The following is a 22,522-nucleotide window of genomic DNA, read 5'->3' on the forward strand; positions in this document are numbered from 1 at the left end:
AATTAAACCAACTGGTTTTAAACATGTGAACTTTTTCAAGCTTTAAAAACAAGTCAAGTTTTTATTCGATACGATGTATGATCCTATATTTTTTGTATTTACAACTCAAAATGCGAAGCAACTTTATGTAACCTTTACCTCATCGGTGTTATTGTTGTTGAACTCGAACTTTTGGGCCTTGCACTTCAGTTCCTGCGACTGTGACCAGAAAGTAGAGAGACGTAGATCGCTGTTCGAACAAAACTCTCGGAAATCCTTTAACAACTTAAGCTGAAAAAGTTCCCCGTCGGCGGAGTTGCTAATGGTCTGTGCCTTCCATTTCTTGTTGGGAATCATGTGATTCCAGGCCCACAGAAAACCCACTTTCTTGGGCACATTCGTGTTGTTCGTGTGCCCATAGACGCAGCGTGTGACGTTCGCCTCCTGCAGGATGGGAGACTCAACCTGGTAGTTGTTGGAAGCGCATCTGAAAGTTAGGAATTATTATAGAGTTATGGTGTAGTGACTTTAGGATCTTACCGTATTAAAGCAAACATGTTGCCAGTGCGGTGCACGTACTGGTACTCCTTAGGCAGCTAAATAAATAGTTTCTTGAAATAAGAGTGCCATAAATGGTATATATTAACTTACATCCTTGCCAATGCTGTACTTCTTTTCCAAGACGCAGGGCAAAAATCCGAACTTGCCCAAAATAGCTTCCTGCAGGAACAACATGCGATCCGATCGGCTTTCCTCGGGAAACTCTGCAGAAACGAAACAAAGTTAAATAAACCAGGCGACTATTTAACAAAAAATATCTGAAAATACCATCGAAAAGTCCAGCTGCATTGGGCAGGAATGTAGTACACAGAGGAATAAAAATAGGTCCCCTCAGAGGATCAGATTTCTTGGTAAAAGGCTCTGCCATGGGATCTGCTGGAACTGAGACCAGGAAGTTAAACTGATTCGCCTTGCGCATCCAGCCACCAATCTAATGTTATCAAAAAAATCACAATAAGAACTAATAGTTATATGTTTTAAGGAGTTTCTCCCACCAAATCCGCTACTATGGGACCCGACGAGGTGACCCACTCGACCACAATCTCGAAGGCGAAACCCGGCTGCAGAACTGTGTGGTGTTTGACATGACCCCATTCCATGCGATCGCTTTTCTGATTCACGTCGATCTCCAAATGCGACTGGCGGTAAACGCGTTCTAGAAACATGTCTGGTTAGGCAAGCAAAATGATGGTTAATAAATTGTCAATACGAACTGTTACTGCAGGTTTCTGTCCAGGATTGCGGAGCGGGTGAATCTCTCAGGAAATTGGGCACTGACGTGGTCACTGGCTCATCATGCCAGAGGAAATTGCAACCCTGAAACTCAATCTCCAGCCATTCGTTAACAAAGGCACTGTAATCATTTAGTGGCGGGGCGTAATCTGAAATATTAGAAAAATTATATAAATATCACATTCAAATATAACATTTGGTAAGCCAAATTACCTTTGGCATTCTTGTCCTGCTGCACCACATAGTAGAACACAAAACCAGGCACCACAGGCTTCTTCCAATCTCCCGAAGCATGGCAAATCATACGCTCCCTTCAAAAAATAAGTATTAAAAGTGAATCGTTACTTTAAAATTAAAATAAAACTCACTTGCGCATTGCCTCCAGCAACTCTAAGGGATGTCTTCCATGGTGTAGGCGGGTTTTCAACCACATCAAAGCATCGTAGGACACAAATGTGCAGGAGGGCAGCGATTGGGTTTGTGAGAAGTAACCGACTCCTGTTACAGGATGCTTCATGGCCTCAAAAATCTCGACAAGCGTGGCATTCGGGCTAAACTTGATGTCAACGGGGAAACTGGAAAGAAAACAATGAGTAACTTGATCTAGAATTCTTAAATGGAGAACCCACCCATCATCCTGGTCATCTCTGGCTGCAGTTCCTGCAGCAGCTGCTGCATCGGTGGCGGGAAATATACGCGGTATCCGTCCACTTTCCAACTTGGGACGCACATTAATGCTGCCATGTGGAGTAGTACAAATAAAAGGATTAGTTGATTGTAAAAGATAACTTTTTCAGTCAGGTTTCTCTTCCATGTTGGGTCTGGTGCGTGTGTGTATCTGGGTTGGGGATACAGGGTTCAGCAGGCCAATTGTGTGTATGTCGGTTAGGGATTTCGATTATGAGTGTAAGGGGATTAGACGAATCGTGATAAATAAACGGAACCAGGATGGAATGTCATTCTGGCCCTCTGGGTGGCACAAACCTTTGCTGCGGTGAGTTTAATTGGTTATGATGCTTTTCAGTGATTCTAGGTGTGTCATGCTGCTGAAAGCCAAATACCAAATAAATTATATAAAAAAAAGAGGTAACAAAACCAAGGAAATGAAACAACAAACCAACAAAATCTGCACAAACTTGATGCACAAAACAACAGGACTACGAGTACAATACAAAAAAGGGATAACCAAACAACAAGCCAGCAACAATATATACAATTAGCCTAGACCCAGGATCCTAGATGTCCTGAGAGCAAACCAGCTAGGATCAGCAGCCAACCAAATACCCAGCGAATCGTGCAGTTTGTACCAGAAACCGCAAAGTAACTAAGAAAAAATCTATGTTGAAATTAATATCTAGAGTTTTCAATTATTAAAATTCTTATAACTACTGTAAAGTAATTTTTTAAAATTCGCGGAACTTTTTTAAGGTAATTTAAGTTGAAAGAACCAATCATAAAGGTTCACTAGATATTTCAAATTTTAGTTACACAAGTAATAACAAAAACCAAGTAGCAATTACGGTTCCTGGTTTTAGCAAATGCAAGTACAGTGTTTACTATATATGTGGGTTTTGTGTGGGTGTATGTTTGTGTACAAGAGAGACATGGGACCTTAGATCTATTTTTATTTTTTGTTGGATTAGATATAAAAACCTTGGTCGCTTTTCCGGCAGTCGATTACTGCCGACTCGCTCTCGGAACGGAGAGTTTGTAAGTCCCTGAGGAGTTCGATTCGGATTCGGATTCAGATTCAGATTTGGAGCGGATTGGGGCAGGTCGAAAGTGGGTGGCGGGAAGACAGAGACGTTTAAAAGAGATACAAAAATATTAGATAAGCCGATCTATTCGCAATTCCATCGTAATAATCGAAACTATTCAACTCAAACGTGCGCAAATAAAAGTTAGTTTGAATTCAAATAAAGCAAAAGTGCGCATCAGATGGAACAAAAGAAATTACAATGGATTCAACGTTTAATTTTGAAATAAGTTGAGTAGATAACCTGGTTAGGCTGAGGCCTGGATATAATGCTGGTACTGTGTCGTCGCTTGGTTATGCTGTGGGCGATGGGGCTGTCCTGCAAAAGTGAGGCGATAGTCGATACATCAGGGGAAAGGCAACGGGCACTAAAAGCGGGCTTTGTGATGCAATGTTAATTAATTAAAATGTTCTAGTTCTAGGATTGTTCTCCCTAAGCTGCACTTCTTCTAAGTAAAAAATCTTATTGTAAATTATGTTTAGTATACTTGAACAACTAAATTGAGTTCAATAAAAAAGACAAGTGTACTTGAATGGTTTTTAAAGTTCTCTCTTTCTAATTTAAGCCTTTTTGCAAAGCCTATCTAAAGCTTGTGTAGCCAATCAATCCTAGATTGATCCGCAGTCGACATGGCTGGTAGAACGATTAGTCAATTAGGAGACAGAACGCAGTTACAGAATTAACGCAACGGATCACGAATGCACAAAAGCCAAGTCAAGGAATCTCTTCTGTCTTACTCTCGCCTTGCGCGCAAATTGGCGCTTCAGCTTGCTGACCGCCTCGATGAGGCGGACAAAGTCCTCCACCTGTTCCCGGGTATTATCCGCAGTCGCATCGGGAAAGATATCGCAACGCTGGCAACTGGCGATTTTGCTCACAATATTTTCCCTGGGCAGCAGATACATGCGATAACGCCAGTACTTGAGGCTCTGAAATAAGATATTATAAATAAATAATAAATTCCACTATTTTGTTTAGTATACCTCCATTAATGGATAATCCACATCTCCCCTGGTACAAATGTATAGGTCCATGTGGTTCCAGTTGAAGTTCTCTAGCTTTTCCGTGGTGAAGTTCACACCTGAGATTTCATATGTCTCGTGTTGAGGAGCATGGAAACGGTAGCGATAGTCAACATTTATGGGGGGATAAGGGTGTCTATGAGAGGAAAGTGAAATTAGAATACTTCAGCCTACCCAACTGCATATCACTCACCTGGGTCTGTAACCCGTAACAGTGATTACGGATCCTGTCAACGAGATCTTGTGAAAAATGCGGCCAATGGACAGCAGGTACTCCTTGTTTGTTTCACATGGAGGCTTCACCGGCAGAACGGCGGATGCTGAAGAGCAACCACCCGCCGTCGGTGGCTTTTCATCCACCACGATCAGCTGGAAGCCTTGGGCCAGCCGCTGGGAAACGATCTCCTTGCACACCTCCTCCGTGGAAAGAGGTTTTCGGTACACAGCTCTACTCTGGGCGTAGTCATGATTCACGTCATCCGGCAGCAGAGTGTAATCCGAGATCACATAATCGTTGTTCAGCGAACGCTTGTCCGGGAAGTAGTCCGTGGTGATGGGCAGACAGGCGGGAATTGTGAGCGACTTCCAGTCGACACCTGCAAACGGATCCAGCGCAGGATTAGAATAATTCTCAGTGGGTTAGAGGGAATCAGAGCAGAGAGAAAGCCAACGCCGGTACAGGTGTGTAAATCAAAATCGCTCAAGCTAGAAGGACTACTGAAATCATAACCAAAGTGGGAAGAGGACTCCAGTCCGGGAACGAGAGCTGTCACCAACGGATGGGTTAGCATGTGTGTAGAGCGTGTGCGTACGTAATACAGGTGGGCGGGTGGGCGTGGCAAGCATGCTAACGCTACAAGGAACTTCACAACGGAAACATGCGATCTAATTGGTCAACATGCTCCCAAGCCCCGTGAGGGTTACCAAAATAGAGGGTTCCAACCACCTCCAGATGGGTTTGTGCGAGGTTTTTCTTGGTTTTTTGGGTGGCTTTCTACCAACTACGGTTTAGGCTACAATTATTGTAAATGAGTAACTACATGCAAGGGTGTTGTGGTGCAGGCTTTCGGGATTTAAGCGGGTGAGTGCAAAGCAAAGATAATCTACAGAACTGGGTGAAGGTCCACTGATAAGCAAATATGATGCCAAAGGAATTTTTACATACCTACGGATTATAGAACCTTATCAAAAACTCATAATGTAAATATAGTGTTATGAAAAACAAGTTTTTAAGCTAATCGTACTCAGCATTCGACCAAAAGTTATAAAAATCTGTGTGCTCCTCTGGATCTTTACTTTTTTATTACGATATTTAGATCTATTCTTTACTATCCCCTGATTATATTTGATATGGATTACTTTAAATTTTGCCTGAACGAACTCTACATCTGAATATATCTATGTACTTCCAGCTTATATTATTTTTTCTAAGCAAAGTATTAAGTTATCAACAAAAAGCTTCTACATAAGCTTCTAAGACTATCAACTACAAGAAAGCCGAACTACAGATCAGAGGATCTTAAGTACGTGATTGTGTATGGTTGCAAGTGTGTTTTTGTGTGCTGTGTGTTTCGGATGCATCGCTAATGCTTTGTACAGAGTTCAAAAGTGGTGAAATTGTTTTGTTTTGTCCAAACCTATGATGATCTTTCCTCTTCCGCCGCCCGCCTCCATACCAGTGGTCGGATCTACAGCCCTTAGTGCCTCCAGGCCGCCCAATTGATGATGATGCTCGCCCTCGACGATTGGCCTCAGATGCTTGACTAAAACGCCCGATAGATGGGATTCGATGGGATACGCAAATATATGATGGGTTGCAAATTTCGATTCGTTGGTTAGATCCGATAGAGTTTCATTCGTGGCGATTTTGGTGGTGGATGGTGGGGAATAAGGTGAATCGTACGTAAAATTAGATTAGACTTAATATTGGGTTCTATTTCGACTAGAGTTTTCGGTTAGAATGAGCTACTTCGAATGCATTAATCCCCTGGGTTGCGATTAGTGGACTTTAGTGGCTTTCGTCTGCACCCGAAGCTCATACGGATTTCCACCAGGAACGCGATCCCACTGCCCGCTAGTCCGCACAGAAACAGACTAAAGGCGGGCGCCAGTAAATTCAGGGCCAGCGGTCGGACCCGCAGATTCTTCTCCATCTCCGCCAAGGTGGAGAAGTCCCTGAGATAGCCCATGCGATGGGCCCTTCGAAAGCAAGTCTCCAGCCAACGGTTTTGCAGACCGCCCTGGCTGGTGTGCAGCAGAAAGCGGTGAAGGGCATCCTTGAGGTGGGAGTCCACCCTTAGTTGATATTGATACGGAAAGGAGCCATGACAGATACTGGAGAAAAAGAAGCGTTTCTTTTTAAGGAATCGCTGCTGCATGTCGAAGAACCTCCAGCGATTGTGGCTGATTGGATATATGTACTCCGGATCCATGGCGATTCTCTTTGAGGTAAAGGTCTCGAGATCTGTGAGGTTGAACTTGGCGGCAAACTGCTCTGCATGACCCAGGGAACCGACGATTGCGTCCACATCGCCGGGCAACGCCAAAATGCGATTTGGCAGACGGAACAACTCCTCCAAGTTGCTGGTTGGACTGCTCGTGAGAGTTACGGCCAGAAAAGAAGAGATTTTGGTGCTGTACGACTGGACAACCATAAAGATTCCAAAAACAATCAGCGCGGCGATCATGCACCTGCCAGGTTTAAGGTCCCCGCGTCTGGCCCCACCAGCTCCTGGCACTCCCACTATCCACCACAGTTGGATATCCGGCATCAGACGGCGCACAAACACGAACTCCAACACGAGCAGCGTGAACAGCAAGCAGAGCCACACCGGATAACTGAACGGCAGGACGACATAAAGGCTCCTTGAAATTTCATTGTCCAATGGGATCATAAAGCAGCGAGATGAAATCAGCGAGGGATAGGAGTAGTCCAGCTGGTGGTTCGGTTGCAGGACGTTGTGCAAATGCGGACTCAGCTCCACTTCACCCCGCACAATCAGCTCCCCGAGAGCCTTCGTATTTAGCAGCGTGGACCCATTTACCTCCAAGCTATACAAATCCATGGTCAAATTCATAAGTTTCGTAAACTGGTAGATCATAATTCCGCCAGAGCCATCTAGTTTCCAAAAATGTTCTTTCCGATTGTGATACCAAAAGGTATTCGGTATGTCCTTCTGAACGGGAAGCCGCAACCTATAGCCTTGAAGATTTCTTCTAGAAGGAGGCGGAAACAGATGATGCGGATCATAAGATGATAGTCGTCGCATGTGAATCACTCTAATGTCAGGATATGGATCCATTTGGTAAAACTTCCGGGCAGCCACCACAACCAAAGCGGAGCGGAACTGTAGTTTCCAGATATGCTGGAAGAAACACTTTACTTCCAGAAGGGACTCCTTTTTTCTCAGCAGGAAAATGGTCTTCGAGTAGCGCCTTCCCCTGGCTCTTTCTGCGTGCAACTGCACCACCGCGTCGCTTGAATCTCTGGCAAAGACCAAATACAGCGTTTCCTCATCTTGGAGCGCACTGAAGAGCAGAGGCGATAAATCCTGGTCGCTGGCCGTCATTTGCGGCACCAAATGGAAATGGTTGCTGCTGTTGCACATCAGTAGGCGATGCAGTTCATCCAAATAGCTGGGATCAATCGATCCGAGGCTGTTCACCAAGGTGATGGCAGTAAGGCGATGAAAGCGACCGATCCTATCCACAAATTCAGCCAAATCTGAGGGTTTCACAAAGCTATCTTTGGCTTGGATTCGGTGGTCCATAAGGAACAGAAAAATCAGGTACTGCAACAACATTTTCGCGGGTGAAACCATGTTGAACTGGTCATGATTTTTAACTGCAGCAAGTATTTAAAGGGCATCTCAACTGGTGCCCCTGAGTTAATCGCCCCGCGATACGGTCTCTAAAAACAATAACCGAATAAACTGTTTGAGCAACACTTACCCGTGGTAATTGCTGGCGTCCACTCCTGCTCCCCGGTGGCTCCCCAAAGATAGGATTTGGCCTGGGTGGCGGTTAGATTGGGAACATTGGCAGGTAGGGCGTTCATCAGGGAATTCTGACGTCTCTTGAAAACTACGGATAATTGATTGTAGCCAGAAGAACTTAGTTTTGTTGTCACACTCACAATCAATTTTTTCATCACCCATCACGAAACTTTGCGAGGAGGCTGACTTGCTGAGCAAGGAGTGACTAGACACTCGGTCATATTGCTCGTTACTCTCACATCCATAGTCCTCTTGGTCGTTGTTGTTTATGCTACCGCTCTGGCTGTTGTTTTGAATCTGTTGCAATGGTCGCTGCTGACCCGCTTGTGTGGTTTTGGCCGGCACTGCTTGGTAGTGATGCTGCTGTATGAGTACTCCGGTTGGTCCTTTCGGAAAAATGTGCGTCCAGCGGCGGCGATTGGACGTCAGCTTAATGGTAACTTGCGAGGGATCAAAAGGGTTGATCAAAGCACGACCAGGTCGCACTATGGGAGCAATGCTGACGATGGCCCTGCGGGAGTTTTTCTCTGAAGCCAGGGACTCCGAAAGATTTGTGGTATCGGGCTGCTAAAATGAGATCGGAAGAGTACTCTAAGTATGATAATGTGTGTTTAGGCGCAAAGTAACTTACCAAGGCCGCCAACATTGCAGAAGTTCCGTGATGAATGTCCGGATCGGACATCTTGCGCCGCATGGCCGGGATTTGCGTGGGTGTTAGGTTCTCCCAGTCGTTGTTCCTATAAGCATAGGTCTCCAAGCTGGGCACCGATGTCTTCTTGGCCCTCACCACCCGTTGCAAGGAGCTGTGGAAAGACAAAAATGATTAAGTTGAGTTAGTTGGTTTCATACAGCATTCTCCCTACCAAGTGCTTTGAGCTGGCAACGGCTGAAAGATTTGCTCGTCATACGCATCGTAATCGAAAAGCGAATTGTGCTTGTACTCCGACTGATTGCAGCTAAGAAAGTGACGCTCGTTCTCCTCGCCTTCTCCTTCACCTGCGCCGTCGTAGAGGGTCAACTGGGAGCCAAAAAGGGGCAGTTTGATTCTGGGAATAAAACTGGAATATGCTATCTTTTTGTTCGTAGAGTAGAAGCTTAGATTTATCCAGTGGGGCAGGGAGTAATCATCGGCGGACGTCAAGGTGGTGTCCTTGTTGTGAAATTTAAGAAGTGGCACGGCATGCAAGGGTTGCTCTCCCACGCACACAAGATCACTGCCCACTCCGTTGTCAATAATGCGCTGCTTGGTGATATTGGTCAGCTCACGATCCACGGAGAAGACACCAACGCCCGGGGTTATGACCACTGAAAGCTGGCCGGTGCGGTCGAATGTTCTGTCCAGGTAATGTTTTTCAAATGTGTTGAGGGAAATATTCAGGACTTCCAAAAAGTTTCCCTGCGTGGCCGAGGAATTCGTGGCCGGGGGAATCTTCATGTTCTCTCTTTCGTGATAGCGCAGAACAGTCGCCTGTTTAAGAAAACATAGATAGCCTAATAGAGTAATTGCAGGGCTTAACCACATATAATTCACCTGGTAGGAAGTAAATAACTTGCGCAGCTGACCAAGGACCGTACACCAATCGTCGCAACGCTCATTCTGGATGGCCACGCGGTAAAAGTCCTCATAGAAGCGACCCTTGTAGTCCTGCTGCAGGCAGTCGCGCATGTGCTCGGGGAACTCATCCAGGCTCTTCGCTGCATAGAAGGTGCGGGAGAACAGCACGATGGTAACCTCATGATTACAACTCAACTTCCTCCACTTTTGAAAGAGTTCAGTCAAAAAGCCATTTACTGCCTTCTCAAAGTACAGATCTCCGTGGATGTCAAAGTCCCACATCTCTGAGGACATCTGTAGAAAAAGGTAGACCATCGATGTACTGCTGCGAAAGACGATCTTCGTATCCTCCGTGATAACGCCGCTGGCCACACGTTCTCCCTGAGACCACATTTCGTAAACTTGACACCGGATTTGCATGTCGTTGTAGTCGATCTTCTTGTTCACATAAACGCAGGTGTCCGTCTGTGGAAGGCAGAGCAAACTAAAGAAGGGGTCCTGCCTAAAATACTATTTTTCCCTTACCAAATATGTCTTTAGGCGCCACATTTCAGAGCGGCCCATGTACTGGTCCTTGAAGGTGATTTCTATGGAATCTAGGGCCACATCCGCCGGGTTGACTTTGCGCATAACCACATTGGAATAAGGACGCATTTTAAAGGCATGTGCGATGCCCGATTCAATGCTTATCAAGTCTCGACCGCAGCTTCCATTGAACTCTGTTATCTGGAGCAGTAGGCGAGTATCGTTCTCCTCGTTATGGGCATAAATCTCCACCACATCTCCCACATTGGCGTTTGGGTGATCCTTTAGATTCATCACCAGATCCGCATCTATAGATTTTGAAACAACCGTGAAATATGTTTGCGCAATATGAGCTGTGCTTACCGTAAGATTTGTTGCATCCACGTGTGTGTGTGTATAATTTATACAACTTTATGTTGTCTTTGTTGTTTAATTCCAAAAACATTTGCTCGTTCCGCATGATATCAACATAGGACATTTAATTTTTTGCCTTTTGTTTTGATTCCTTATCTGTAGAGTGACCGCAGGTGATGGAAAGTTTAGTATATTTATTGAATGCATTTCAAAAAATATACCAAAACAAATTGTAATTTAATTGTTATTACACTGAATAATTATTATTAATCTACCCCGTTTGATCTTGTAAAAAAAATTATGAAATATTAATACTCTATATTTAAAAAATCAATTAATATTTATTATTTCCAAACCCGAAGCTGTAAAATAATGATGAACCTTCCGAGAATTGGGATTAATAGTAATTTAAATTAATCACTGAACCTTTAATAAGAAATTAAGAGGTCTACAGAAATTTTCCTTACCGGATGCACATCTCATTTAAAGCGGTTTTGACTTGATAATATATTTTTTGTGTAGTTTTGTAGTTTATAAAACCTTTTTATTTACCCCTTACTGTTACCATATATGTATATGTAAATATAATTTTATACATATGTACATATATGTATTATTTTTTTCTGGCGCTAATCTTGCCAATTAGAAAGATGTGTTTTATATAAAGGTTTGTATTATTATTGATTTAATGCATATATGTATGTACATATGTATGAACATAAGTAAACCTGCGTCACAGAAGGGCAATCGATTTCTTCCAGATAAGAAAAAACGAATACTCTTAAAAATTTTATAATTTTAAAATTAAAATACATTACACTGATGACACCCCATAAATGAAGATCTTCCTCTCAAAATAATTTGATTCCTCGAACAGCTTATTAATTTTCCCACTGCTGTGTCTATTAATTTACATCTTTCTGGCCATGAAGCTAATCTGAGCAATTAGAACGTTCTATTTCAGTTTTCCGTAAATTTGTTTTGTTTATATATTTTATTATTGTTTTAACGAATTGTATATCTCGAAATGATAACAGATCGCTTTCGTTGTTGTTTCAATGAATAATTTTATTGGGTCGCAAATATCAGTGAGTACATTTCGACAAAAATTGTTTAAAGACAGTTCGCCTGGGTAAAAATGGCTAGTCCTCAGTCCTCAGTCAGACAGCTGCACCTCGACTCGCTTCATTCCGGGTCCACCATCGAGATCCGGACCTTCGTATGCATAGGGTTTGTTTCGCAATCGGTTGTTTGTTTATGGTTTGTGGTGATTAGAATGCCCACTGACGACAGAGATCGCCCTGGGCAGATAATTCGCATTTCTCTACTTATAGCGAGGGTTATGTATACAATCAAGGCGGGGGTCGCTCACCAGGATGCGTCGAAGTTCGTCGTTTCGAAAAAGAGTTTGCTCGGGTTTATATATGTAACTAACAATTCAAAGGTTCGTCTTCGTCGTCTTCTTCGTCTTCGTCATCGTCCTCGTTATCCACAATCTCAATCTCAACATGCAGCTTAAACGGTAGACAGAACCACAGAACAGGCTCCTAAAGCTAACTAAACACGTACGGACTACAAGTAAACGTTAATCACTAGGGAGGATAGGGTGTGTGGGGATACCACCCTCACATCGCTACGGTGGCCAGGACAACGGTGATGTCGTCTGGCTTGCCGCCTCTCGCCTGGATATTATTTCTCCGGGCGCTAAGGGCGAATGGCGAGAGGAACTCGCTGTTGAGGGACAGGGTGCGCGCCATCAGCGCCAGGCTGTTGGCCGTCATCTGCAGCTTGACGGGATCCCGTTCGCCCTCCACCTCGCTGAGCACCTGCAGCATCAGATCCTCGGGCACATTGTCGAACACTCCGTCCGTAGCAATCAGGATCACGTCGCCGTCGCGCACCGGGAAGCTCATCGTGTCTGCCGACTCGGGGCTGTCGCTGAGCACATTCGGGCCGTGCCCCGGAGGCGGCAGAGAAAGCTGGAAGGGTGTGTTGAAGTAGTGCTGCTGCTCCTCGGACTTGTGCACCACCTGGCCTTGTCGCACCACAATAAAGCCGCTGTCGCCGATATTGGCCGTGTGCACGGTGCTCGTCTCTCGATTTAAGATCAGAACGCAGGCGGTGCTGCTGCCTAAGATGGGCTTCTTTTGTTCCATCAACTCGCAGTAGCTGTAGGCCAGAAGGTTGACCGGACGCTGGGGATTGAAGTGGCTGCACTGCACCAACCGTTCGCAGGTGCGCATCAGAAAAGATGAAAACTCTCCTGGATCAATGCCATAACTCCTCCAGCCGCCCACTCCATCAGCCACGCCCATTACATCGGCGCTCTCCGTGGAGGCCTTGAACCAGGAGTCCTCACCGTACTTTCCCGGCTTGTACTTGTGTCGCAGATTGTCCTTCGCGAAACCGCACACGACGGACACAAAACGGGGTCGCTGGGCGGCCGAGGACCCTGCTCCCGATTTGCTGGCACCTTTAGCCGCCGCTGCCCCTCCGCCCGTTGCTGTTTCCAGGAGTGTGGAAAAGCTGCTGCGCAGGGCGCGCGAGATCAGGCGGGAGGTCCAGTTGAGCGATGAGTGCATCTCGCCCAACAACTCGTGGTCTCGTGCTTTTAATCAATCAATCAATCGCATGTGGGTGAGGATGTAGAAGACGATTGTATGCTTTGCGAGGAGCTTTTTCTTTGCGAGTACTCCTGACCGCTTCTACTCCTCGCTCGTTTTTCCCGGACCAAATCTCCTGGCACGACGGGGGCGACAATTTACGTTCCAGTTTAATATGTTATGTGATACACTTTTTCACGTCAGGTCGTTCGCTATGCTCCGGTTCAGAACTGGTTCCGTGCTGACTGCGTCGTGCTGTTTTCTCACCCCAACTCCCCGCTAGGAACTGGTTCTGCATACCATAATCACCCTGTGGTGGTATTAAATTAACAAGATCTTTAAATAAAATATTGTTTTTATTTAAATTAATTTTCGTAATTTACAGACTTTTAATAACAAGTTATGAAGTCTCGTTCTTTGATAAAATATAAGAGCTCAATATTTATTTCAAAAATGTTTATATTTGTAAATATTGAATCTATTAATCTAGATACTTTTTTAGGTAATCACAACTTTTACCGTTTGGTCCCACTGGCGCCCAAAGTAGTTTGTTTTTCGCTAAAAAAAATTCAGGTCTGCTCTGCTCCGCGGAGTATTTGTTTCCTCAGCTGCTTTTGTTGGTGGCTCCAAACTATTTGCCAGCCAGTTTTTAACCCAGTTTTCGATCAATTATAATAATAGCAACTAAAACGGTGATAACTAGTAGATTGGAGAGGGGTGCGTAACAAGAGAGGGTGAGAAGGAGAGTGTTGGCGTTGGTGTCTCTGTTGTTGTTGTGCTCGGTGGCGGACGTAGGCAAACGACATTGGCATAGAAATTTTGCATACACTCTCTCCTGCACACACCAATACAGAAAGTAAAAATAAAAATAAACAAGCGAAAATAGCACTTAATTTTTCGTTATACGTTAACGTGTTTTTGCAGACGGAAATTGATTCGTTGTGTAAAATTGGAAAGTGCACGAAATTGCGAGCGCATAACGGTATATGTATACACACAAGCAGTACACACACACACATGGAGACAGCGCTTTTTGTTTGATGTCCCACTTGGCGGATTAAAGACAAATAGTGCGAAGGGGAGGTCGCAGAGGAGAAGGACGAAGACAAGGTGCCATGACCACGCGGGAGAATGTGGTCACCAGTCGCCTGTCCAAGCTGATGCTCAGCAGCGGAAGCGGAAATGGCAGCAATAACCAGGTGCCTCCAACATCCGCCCAGCTGCAATCGCCCGTTTCACCCGGGGAGCAGTCGCAGTCCCAATCTGAGTTGAATCAACTGAAAAGGGATGCGGATCCGCAGTTTTCGCGATTCGCCGACTATTTTGTGATATGTGGACTGGATTTAGATACAGGCCTCGAGCCCGATCGGTTTGCGGGTTAGTTAATCCTGGTGGAGATTTCTATGGAGTAATGAAATACTAATGACATTTTTTTAGGAGACAACCTGCACTGTTCCCCGCTGGACCGTGCTTACAAAAGCAAACCACTTGCCCATTATCCCGAGAATGTACCCTGGAATCCCTTCGATGCCCACGGCGTTTGCATGGTAAATTCAGAGTCTATTTCATACGTGTTAGGGTGGGTCATTAAAATATAATTGGACAGTGTCAAAGATTTAAAATTTAAAGTCAATACGACAACTTTGTTACGAATCAAAAAAAAAAAAACGTATTCGTTTGTTTGTGTCAAGTTTTTAAATTATGACTATTTAGGTCAGAAGATGAAGGATATGTGTCAACTTTAACTTTTTTTTATTTTAAACAACCGCAACTCCTCATATATGTGAGAAACCGTCGAAAAGAAAATTCTTTAAAATGACCTAAGTATTTACTTTATCCGCGCATTCAAAACGACCGACCCACCCTAATCCATATTTATGTCTAATTGAGCTCAATTGGCTGCCCTTTCGTTGGAAATTCATGCTTGGCTAGCCAGCTCATTGATACGAGTTGTGAGTAGAGAGAAGAGCACTTTAATTGATGCCACGACTACGTTTCGCTTTACCCCCGCACCGAGAAATCTTATCTCATGCATCTGGGCATGTGTTTGAATGAATGGATTTTATTTATACCCGCCACTTGAGATTAAGAAGTGACCCTCCTTCCCTCCGTATCTGTTCCACAGCTCTCCCTGCCGCAAGGCCTGCGCTTTCGCACCCAGAAGCATAACATTGAGCCCAGATTCCATTCGTTTGCCACCACGCGGGAAGATGGAAAGCGGTGCTACGGATTCAGCCTGGTCTTCTATGAGGAAATCCGCAATAGGAACATTTGCGGAGCCATTCACACGCTTCAAAGCATGTTTATCACGGAACTGTCGAACGGTCAGCAGACGCACTCGCTTAGTCGGGTGAAGCAGGATGGTCCGGTTAGCCGTTCGCTGCCCAGACACTTCAAGGTGGCCGGACAGGCGCCGCAGTCTGCACAAAGCTATTACGACATCAACAAGGACAAGCTGTACGTAGCCAAAAGCATCACGCTTATTTGTCAGGCTCCCTACGCCTTTGCAGCTCAGATGTTTCTTAAGAATCTGTACAGGTTAGTGCGGTGGACTACGAATTTCCAAGCAATACCTGAAATTATAACTTTTCTTTTACACTAGATGTCTTCCTCGACAGCCTGGGGCTGGTATAAGTTTGGAGTCCTACGTTTACAACATACTGTACGAGGTGATGCTGCCGCAACCCGGCAAGTCGATTCGCGTTTACTTGCCGCCAACAGAGCCCCATCTACCCGCTATTGCCCTGATCCTTCAGCGACCTCTTTTGGCAACTGAATTGCCTCTTCTGGATTTTCCGCTGCGCCTGCTTTTCAAGTACCTGGGCGTGGAGTGTGTTATACAGCTTTTAACGTGCGTCCTTCTAGAAAATCAAGTCTTACTGCGTTCCACAGGTAGGTCTCATTAACACAACAGGAACTAACCTGCTAAATAAAATTCTTTCCACTGCAGACTACCAAAGACTTATGATCGTAGGCGAATGCATTACTTCCCTGCTGTTTCCGTTCGTGTGGCCTCATGTTTACGCTCCAATCTTGCCTGCCGCCTTGCATCATTTCCTGGATGCGCCGGTGCCCTTTGTAATGGGCCTGCACGCCGAATGCGAGGCAGCTCACAAAATTGGCAGCGAGGCAACACTCTGCTTTGTGGACATCGATAAAAAGCACATCCAGCTTCCCGAAGAGCTTCCAGTCTTCCCACATAAGATGGATTTAATGGCAGAAATTGTCTCGGTGCTCGACAAGTTTGAAATTGAGAGAGATCGAGACCAGGAACCCAGTTTCCGGAATGGCTATGTCGGTAGGGGATCCGGAGGAGGTTCTGGCGGTACTGGAAGTGGCGGAGCTGGCGGAGTGGATGCCATGATTTCCAGCTGCACGCTGCCCACCGGACTGCAAGCTGCACGCCGTAGTAAGGAGCGATTTCAGCAGCTGCAAGAGACGGTCTATACGTTGTCGGGATCGCCAGGTGGTGGTGCCGTGGATTATCAGCCGCTGATAGCGCATCCCTCGCGAATAGATCACGTCCCGCGAATCGCTGATTTTTTGCGTAGGAAGGGAGGCATTCGGGGAGCTGGCTCTCCGGTGGGTAGTCCCACCGTTTCGCTTTCTTCCTCGCCGGTTGGCATCTATCAGGACATTGATGCAGTGGACGCCACCATGCCAGTCAGTAGCCGCCGCACAGAAAAACAAAAGCTGAGCCCAGTGGAGCAGTACTACCAGGACCTGCGCATCAACAACTCGGTGCGAGAGATTTTCCTCAATCGATTCGTGCACATGTTCCACGCCTACGAAAACTTTGTAATATATCCTAACCAGGCCCGAGACGAGTGGCTCTCGAATCGCGAAACGCTGCAGAACTTCGACAAGTCCTCGTTTCTGTCCGACCAGCCGGAGCACCATCGCGCCTTCCTCTCGCGCTTCCTTGAATCTCAAATGTTCGCCACACTGATCGACAACAAGATCCTGGCAATGTGGGAATCGCAACCGGATGAGCAGCTTCAGCTTTTCGACCAGCGTATAAAACTTCTGAGGTCAGTACTACAAAATACAATATACCTCAATTCTTTATTTGTAAGGTACCCATAGCTTTTTATAGTAGATCCTAGATCATCTATATTTTTTTTTAAAGTGCTTCAAGAATTTAGTTACTGATAGGATTCTTATAAGCTTTTAACTTTGATCCTTTTTAGGCGACGTCACGGAGAAAATATGATCGCCGCCGCCAGCTACGAGCCTTGCGTGCTCAGCCAGGACTCGCAGCAGGGCTTCGAGAAGCGGCTCAACTGCATCGACATCGAGGTGACACCGCCCAGCGAGATCCTGGCCAACAGGGCGGCCTACTTTCGCAGTTTTCCGCTGCTCGAGAAGGGCGTGCTCAACCAGGAGTGTGCCTCGAGGTAGTTGCCCTAGTCGCCTAGGTTCCCTCAGTTCCCCTCAGTTCTGTTGTATAGTTAGTCGTAGAGCACGTCCTGCTTCAAAATCGAACACCAGTCCCTTCCCTTTAACCCCCTCGCACTCATCCAATAAACAAAACGTCCCCAGGTATGGGGGACATTAATGTACCTTAGCCCCAAAAAGGCTGGCAACGTTTGATATTACCTAATGTTAATTATAGATATCATAGTCACCTAAATGTACGTAGATGTATTTCATGTACTTTTTTTTAGCTAAAATTGTATCAAATCGAATCAAAAAACGCGTTTTTCCACTGGAGACTCACTTCTGTTGGTAGCATATTTTTATTTATAATCGTATTGTTTTCTTTTAGTGCATTACCACTTAACAATAAATTCTGCATTCTCAAATCGTTAACCGAGACTATTCGTTTTGTTTTGTTTCGTTTTCCCCTTCGTAAATTCTTGCACCGCATGCACCCACCACCCACAGCTCACCGCCTGCTACGCCCCCTCCCACACGCGGTCGCCCATCCTCCCCTTCCTCCAGCCCCCTTCGGCATTCCCACTAATCCGCTGTCTCTTTTTTCTCGTTCGAATCTCTAAAACTAAACTCAAATCAAAACTTAAAACTCATCCGCGATAACCTCCATCAACCAAACAACCAACCAACCTCAACCAAAAAACCGTATCCGAAACCGCATCCGCGTCCGCATCCCTAACAGAGGTAACAGCCTGCGGCGGGTGAAGAACGGCAACAAGTGGCGGGCCAGGGAAATCTCGTTGGACCAGAAGCCCAACAGCAATGCCATTAACCGACTTTCGGCGAACCTGACCACGGCAGATGTAAGTCCAGCTTTGATAGCCCAGGCAAACTGGACGTTCGTTGAGCGATTGCTAAAGGTAAGTCTTGCATAGTTACTTTTTGAATACAATTTTTCTAATTCCTACCTTACTACAGGACATCAAGTCGAAGACCAAGCGCATGTTGCTCGAGAAAATGGGCAACGAGGCAGTGGCCCTGGGCCTTAAGGGCGATGGCCTCGAGGAAAACACCCTAATAGCCAGCATGTGCGATCTGCTGGAGAAGATCTGGTCGCATGGTTTGCAAAACAAGCAGGGCAAGTCCGCCCTGTGGGCCCATCTGCAGGCTTATCTCGAGATGCAGGAGGCCCGGGGAGCAGGCGACAGTTCTGGAGCGGATCAAACGCCGCCGGTGTCCAGCAGTCCTGGCAGCAAGATGAACATTGCCACAGCCTCGCCGGCACTGGCTTGGAACGCAATGCGGAAACGCATGGATTGTAAGTGGATTTTGGGCTCTCCTTCACAGGTTTTTCAAATATAAAACATTTTACCCATCAGATCTCTCCACATTCCAAACGGACTTTGACAGTCCACCAAGTCCAAATCGCAGTCGTTCGCGGGATCGCAATAAATTCGTGGGCCTGGAGCAACTATGTCCACTTCCAGAGTCCCTGGAGTTCGATGTGAAGTAAGTAGCTAAGCGAGAGATTAAAAAAAGGTTCCCTCAATTAATAAATTATCTTATCCGTAGAAACGTGCTAGCCATGGCGGATATCAAGACCCACATTGGCTATACCCGCGCCTGGGTGCGTCTATCCCTCGAAAAAAAGCTGCTATCCAGACATTTTCGTACCCTGCTGTCCGACGAAGCTCTGCTCCGTTCGCTGTACAAACGGTCGGCCTTTCTACGATGTGAAGAGGAGAAGGAACAGTTTCTCTACCACCTGCTTACCCTAAACACGGTGGACTACTTCAGCTTCACCAACATCTACCCCACAACGAGTAGGTCTCGCTAGCAGTCCTCTATAACTTGTCACTGTACATGCTCCTTTTGGTTTTGCTCACCTTTCCCCGCCCACAGAGCTGCCCTACCGCGTTGTGATCTTTCCCTCCCGCAAATACGGCTCCTATCATACCTCCAGCAACGTGTGGATCATGGTCTCGGGCACAATGAACGAGACACAGCGGGTGCCGGTACCAAAGGGATCCCTGGAGTTCATTTTTCATGTAAGTTAGACGAAGGCACCACAAAAAAAAAAATGAAACTCAAACCCCTTCCCGAAAAACCACCTAGCAACTAATCCAATTCCCGTCTATTGGCAGTACAAGAACCTTGGCCTACTGACAACCATGCGCATTGGACACGACAACTCCGGACCCAGCCACAAGTGGCTAGTGGAGCAGGTGGTGATGCGCAATGAGGTCACCGGCCACACCTACAAGTAAGCTAACAGCTAACCCGTACGAACTAAAACTAAAACGTGTGTAAAACGTGTTGCTTACCCTTTCGAAAAGATTCCCATGTGGCCGCTGGTTGGGTCGCGGCGTAGATGACGATTCCACGGAGCGCCTGCTGGTGGGCCAACGTGTGTCGATGAGCGTCAAAAATGCTGAGCTGGTCCCCGGCTCGGATACACGCACTCCCCCAAGGACACGAAGTCCCAGCGTGCAGCGTCAGGAGTCACTGGCGCCCTCGGAAATTCAGCACCAGCTTGGCAACTGTGTCAACGTGCTGGTCAAGTGGCACTACAAACCCAGCCGAGATCGCGATGTTGGCACGCTGACCAACCTGTTGTGCGGGGATGATGGACTGGTCAAGTGTCTGGAGCAGGTCTTCCTTTGCGGATTCCGATCATCGCGATTTTTCGGAAGAAATCTATACCTCTGGGACTATTTCAGTAAGAACTCAAAAAACTTTTTTTTTACCTAAAAATTCCTGTACTATATTGTCTGTTCACTTCCAGGCAAAATCAAGGAGCTGTTCGAGCAAAATCTTCAACTAGAGCTGGAGGACTCGGCATCTAGCTTGGACTCCTCCTTCAGCAACGGAAGCGGAGGCGGAGGAAGCAGCCTACAGCGTCGTGAGATCTCCACCATTTGGCGGCTGTATGTCCAGCTAATGGACGAGATCAACGGGACAGCCCTCGGCAAGGATGGGAAGTTCCAGCTGCTAATCTGCCTGAGTCTGAGAGAGCACCTGCTGACACGACTTATTAAGCCAATGGCCCTGACCAAAGTGACCCACGAAATGTACGAGGAGGAGAGCTTTCTGCGGCGACGCAACCTTCTCACGTTTCTAATCCAAATCTTGGAGCCGCTGGACGACTGCCATATCGTGCTGGAGAACTCAATCACACAGGGCATCCGCATACCGTCCCAGTGCTGAGGGACGGATGATTAAAAACTGCAATACTCATACCACATCTCACCCACGGACATTTGCAACCAGTGACCTAGAGAATACTCATATACATATGCTCTTAAGGAATCTCGGAACTCTAGAATTCGTTGTTAGCTTTTAAAAGGAAGCGGATTAACTTTTGCCCCTGATTACACCTAATTCTAATTCTAATCCCAAGCCTAGCCACTTGCCATTCGACTCGAATGCTTGCCAAGAAACCAAGTCAAACGCTATACGTTTTTATTGGGGGATGGATGCAGATCCCGAAACAATGAAGCCAAAGTTGAACAAAATTCCTTGTCATCGACGCAATCGAATTTTAAAGACATTTACTGTGCAATTAAGACGTTTACTATAAAGAATTCTAAAATGTTGTTCAAAAATCTACATATATATATGAAACGTATGCGTGTGTGTAGCTAGTAGATAAGTTCCCAACCCGAAACCAAATCCACTTAACTCTCCTGAGTTCCAATTTCAATGGTAGCTTTTATTTAGTTAATTTACCAAAGAATCTTTGATTTTTATTACCGCCAATATATACGGCGAATATTTTGTACATTTCTATATTTTTGGAGTTTTAAGAGTGAGCGAAATGAGATTTACCCAAAGGTGTTTACGTTATATTCAAGCTTTATTTTTACAACACTATTTTTTAGCCAAAAATCTTTGCAGATAATACTATAAGACACTGAAAGTCAATAAATATGTAAAAGACATTACAAAATTTTGGAGGTGTAATGCGATTTTGTTAATTCAAGTAAATGAATTAACTACCACACAAACACAATTATCAAAACATACCATAGAAAAAAAGCGCAGTTATCAAATAACATGCAAGAGCCATCCGAATTAGTTACAGCGTCTGGATCTTCGTCCTCCTCATCCGTGCCAAGGCCTTCGAACGCCTCTTCTTCATCCCAAGGATCCTTGATACGACTTGGTACATTGTATCTCATTTCTTTGAGGATATTGCCAGGTGGAACATACCTTACCACTAGACAACGCGTTTGCTTTCTGCGATAAGTTGTTTTACAACAAAGGACATTAAATAATAATGCAAGTTACCTTTTAGCCACACCAACGCCAAGGTTTGTGGAGGCGTTCCAAATCATGGCGGTAAATTGGTAATATTTCCAGTCATCATCATAGCCTCTGTAGTGAAACCACTCGCGAACACAGCTCCTTGGCAAGGCATTTCGAAAAATGCAAATGTTTTGGGTATATTTTCCATCAATAGGACCCATTCCATGTAGAGGATCGTCTCCCACATCAGGCGGTCCGACAAGGCTTCTATCGTCAATTATTTTCTAAGTGATAAATGTGGACTGTTTTTGTTAAAAATAACTTTTTTTCAATTTTCCTTAAAATTTTTTTTACAAATTTTAACACCTGAAGAATGTCGACACTCATAGAAGACTTGCCTCTGCGTGTTTTTTACACCCTTCACTGAGCTTCTCATCCAAAGTCATAGGTTGGTGTCCGTACTTCGCTCTTCTTCGATTGTGTGCCTCAAGGATCAAAGGACCAAGGCCTTTAGCAAATGCCCGATGGCACTGCGACGAAAAACTAAATTCTTAAAATATAGCAACATTTTTGTTTTGACGTTACCTCAAGAATGAGTATAAACCAAATAATTTTAAAATTCATAGTGTATCCTCATTTCATAGAAAATTTTTACAGCACATGACAATTTTTACGAAGTTTTCTTAAGTTAGGTTAAAAATATAAAAATGTTTGTCAAAATACATAGCTAAATCAGTTAGTATTAAATTAAAAAATGATTAAAACAAAAATTTTTGTAAGTTTAAAGAAACCATTATGTATTGAAATCAGCCCT

The 22,522-nt window shown here is 45.2% G+C and overlaps 5 protein-coding genes across 15 annotated transcripts; 1 reads left to right on the forward strand and 4 right to left on the reverse strand.

Moving 5' to 3' along the window:
- Positions 1 to 22: 22 nt before the first annotated feature.
- On the reverse strand, positions 23 to 10,642 carry LOC108100334 (GATOR complex protein Iml1). Of its 7 annotated transcripts, none has more exons than XM_017204145.1 (22): positions 10,490 to 10,642; positions 10,127 to 10,434; positions 9,578 to 10,066; positions 8,910 to 9,514; positions 8,678 to 8,849; positions 8,187 to 8,610; positions 8,003 to 8,134; positions 5,689 to 5,814; positions 4,245 to 4,647; positions 4,013 to 4,187; positions 3,767 to 3,958; positions 3,273 to 3,347; positions 2,926 to 2,990; positions 1,902 to 2,009; positions 1,641 to 1,847; positions 1,486 to 1,583; positions 1,254 to 1,421; positions 1,035 to 1,195; positions 808 to 970; positions 631 to 743; positions 520 to 575; positions 23 to 466 (listed from the first exon to the last, which is right to left on the reverse strand). In XM_017204145.1, the coding sequence occupies exons 1-22, from the start codon at positions 10,602 to 10,604 to the stop codon at positions 124 to 126; spliced, it is 4,698 nt and encodes a 1,565-aa protein (XP_017059634.1). In that variant the 5' UTR covers positions 10,605 to 10,642; the 3' UTR covers positions 23 to 123. The 7 variants fall into 7 exon arrangements, with proteins under 7 accessions (XP_017059634.1, XP_017059633.1, XP_017059637.1 ...); XM_017204144.1 differs by having other exon boundaries at positions 8,187 to 8,613; XM_017204148.1 differs by lacking the exon at positions 5,689 to 5,814 and having other exon boundaries at positions 8,187 to 8,613.
- Positions 5,823 to 7,988, reverse strand: LOC108100338. The gene has a single exon (XM_017204156.1). The coding sequence runs from the start codon at positions 7,870 to 7,872 to the stop codon at positions 6,031 to 6,033; it is 1,842 nt and encodes a 613-aa protein (XP_017059645.1). The 5' UTR covers positions 7,873 to 7,988; the 3' UTR covers positions 5,823 to 6,030.
- An 880-nt stretch (positions 10,643 to 11,522) lies between the features above and the next one.
- On the reverse strand, positions 11,523 to 13,321 carry LOC108100684 (protein phosphatase PTC7 homolog). The gene has a single exon (XM_017204700.1). The coding sequence runs from the start codon at positions 13,060 to 13,062 to the stop codon at positions 12,106 to 12,108; it is 957 nt and encodes a 318-aa protein (XP_017060189.1). The 5' UTR covers positions 13,063 to 13,321; the 3' UTR covers positions 11,523 to 12,105.
- A 294-nt stretch (positions 13,322 to 13,615) lies between these two features.
- LOC108100309 (DENN domain-containing protein 5B) lies at positions 13,616 to 21,409 on the forward strand. Of its 5 annotated transcripts, none has more exons than XM_017204109.1 (15): positions 13,616 to 13,817; positions 14,008 to 14,460; positions 14,521 to 14,630; positions 15,209 to 15,621; positions 15,686 to 15,975; positions 16,034 to 17,114; positions 17,274 to 17,480; positions 18,203 to 18,380; positions 18,439 to 18,778; positions 18,840 to 18,969; positions 19,033 to 19,283; positions 19,363 to 19,508; positions 19,605 to 19,723; positions 19,797 to 20,179; positions 20,246 to 21,409. In XM_017204109.1, the coding sequence occupies exons 2-15, from the start codon at positions 14,199 to 14,201 to the stop codon at positions 20,665 to 20,667; spliced, it is 4,332 nt and encodes a 1,443-aa protein (XP_017059598.1). In that variant the 5' UTR covers positions 13,616 to 13,817; positions 14,008 to 14,198; the 3' UTR covers positions 20,668 to 21,409. The 5 variants fall into 5 exon arrangements, with proteins under 5 accessions (XP_017059598.1, XP_017059597.1, XP_017059601.1 ...); XM_017204108.1 differs by having other exon boundaries at positions 13,616 to 13,800; XM_017204111.2 differs by having other exon boundaries at positions 13,635 to 13,656.
- LOC108100314 (secreted protein RBT4) lies at positions 21,298 to 22,458 on the reverse strand. Its single transcript, XM_017204118.2, has 4 exons — positions 22,294 to 22,458; positions 22,107 to 22,238; positions 21,751 to 21,992; positions 21,298 to 21,699 (listed from the first exon to the last, which is right to left on the reverse strand). Exons 1-4 carry the CDS (start codon positions 22,330 to 22,332, stop codon positions 21,456 to 21,458), a joined length of 657 nt encoding a protein of 218 aa, XP_017059607.1. The 5' UTR covers positions 22,333 to 22,458; the 3' UTR covers positions 21,298 to 21,455.
- Between the last annotated feature and the right edge of the window lie 64 nt (positions 22,459 to 22,522).

Source organism: Drosophila ficusphila, unplaced genomic scaffold (genome assembly GCF_018152265.1).
Source record: "Drosophila ficusphila isolate 14025-0441.05 unplaced genomic scaffold, ASM1815226v1 contig_286, whole genome shotgun sequence".
In the NCBI taxonomy this organism is placed as follows: Eukaryota; Metazoa; Arthropoda; class Insecta; order Diptera; family Drosophilidae; genus Drosophila; species Drosophila ficusphila.

What these genes read in the sequence shown, in the direction of transcription:
- LOC108100338 (XM_017204156.1), bottom strand. Translation starts at nt 7,872, where the DNA reads ATGGTTTCACCCGCGAAAATGTTGTTGCAGTACCTGATTTTTCTGTTC.
- LOC108100334 (XM_017204144.1), bottom strand. Translation starts at nt 10,604, where the DNA reads ATGTCCTATGTTGATATCATGCGGAACGAGCAAATGTTTTTGGAATTA. An exon ending in GACAGAAACCTGCAGTAACA is followed by an intron (nt 1,196 to 1,253) that starts GTTCGTATTGAC and finishes ACATGTTTCTAG; the next exon opens with AACGCGTTTACCGCCAGTCG. An exon ending in AGTACAGCATTGGCAAGGAT is followed by an intron (nt 576 to 630) that starts GTAAGTTAATAT and finishes CTATTTATTTAG; the next exon opens with CTGCCTAAGGAGTACCAGTA.
- LOC108100684 (XM_017204700.1), bottom strand. Translation starts at nt 13,062, where the DNA reads ATGCACTCATCGCTCAACTGGACCTCCCGCCTGATCTCGCGCGCCCTG.
- LOC108100309 (XM_017204109.1), top strand. Translation starts at nt 14,199, where the DNA reads ATGACCACGCGGGAGAATGTGGTCACCAGTCGCCTGTCCAAGCTGATG. An exon ending in AACCAGGAGTGTGCCTCGAG is followed by an intron (nt 17,481 to 18,202) that starts GTAGTTGCCCTA and finishes CATCCCTAACAG; the next exon opens with AGGTAACAGCCTGCGGCGGG. An exon ending in GTCACCGGCCACACCTACAA is followed by an intron (nt 19,724 to 19,796) that starts GTAAGCTAACAG and finishes CCTTTCGAAAAG; the next exon opens with ATTCCCATGTGGCCGCTGGT.
- LOC108100314 (XM_017204118.2), bottom strand. Translation starts at nt 22,332, where the DNA reads ATGAATTTTAAAATTATTTGGTTTATACTCATTCTTGAG. An exon ending in GGTTTATACTCATTCTTGAG is followed by an intron (nt 22,239 to 22,293) that starts GTAACGTCAAAA and finishes TTTTCGTCGCAG; the next exon opens with TGCCATCGGGCATTTGCTAA. An exon ending in GGCGTTGGTGTGGCTAAAAG is followed by an intron (nt 21,700 to 21,750) that starts GTAACTTGCATT and finishes AACTTATCGCAG; the next exon opens with AAAGCAAACGCGTTGTCTAG.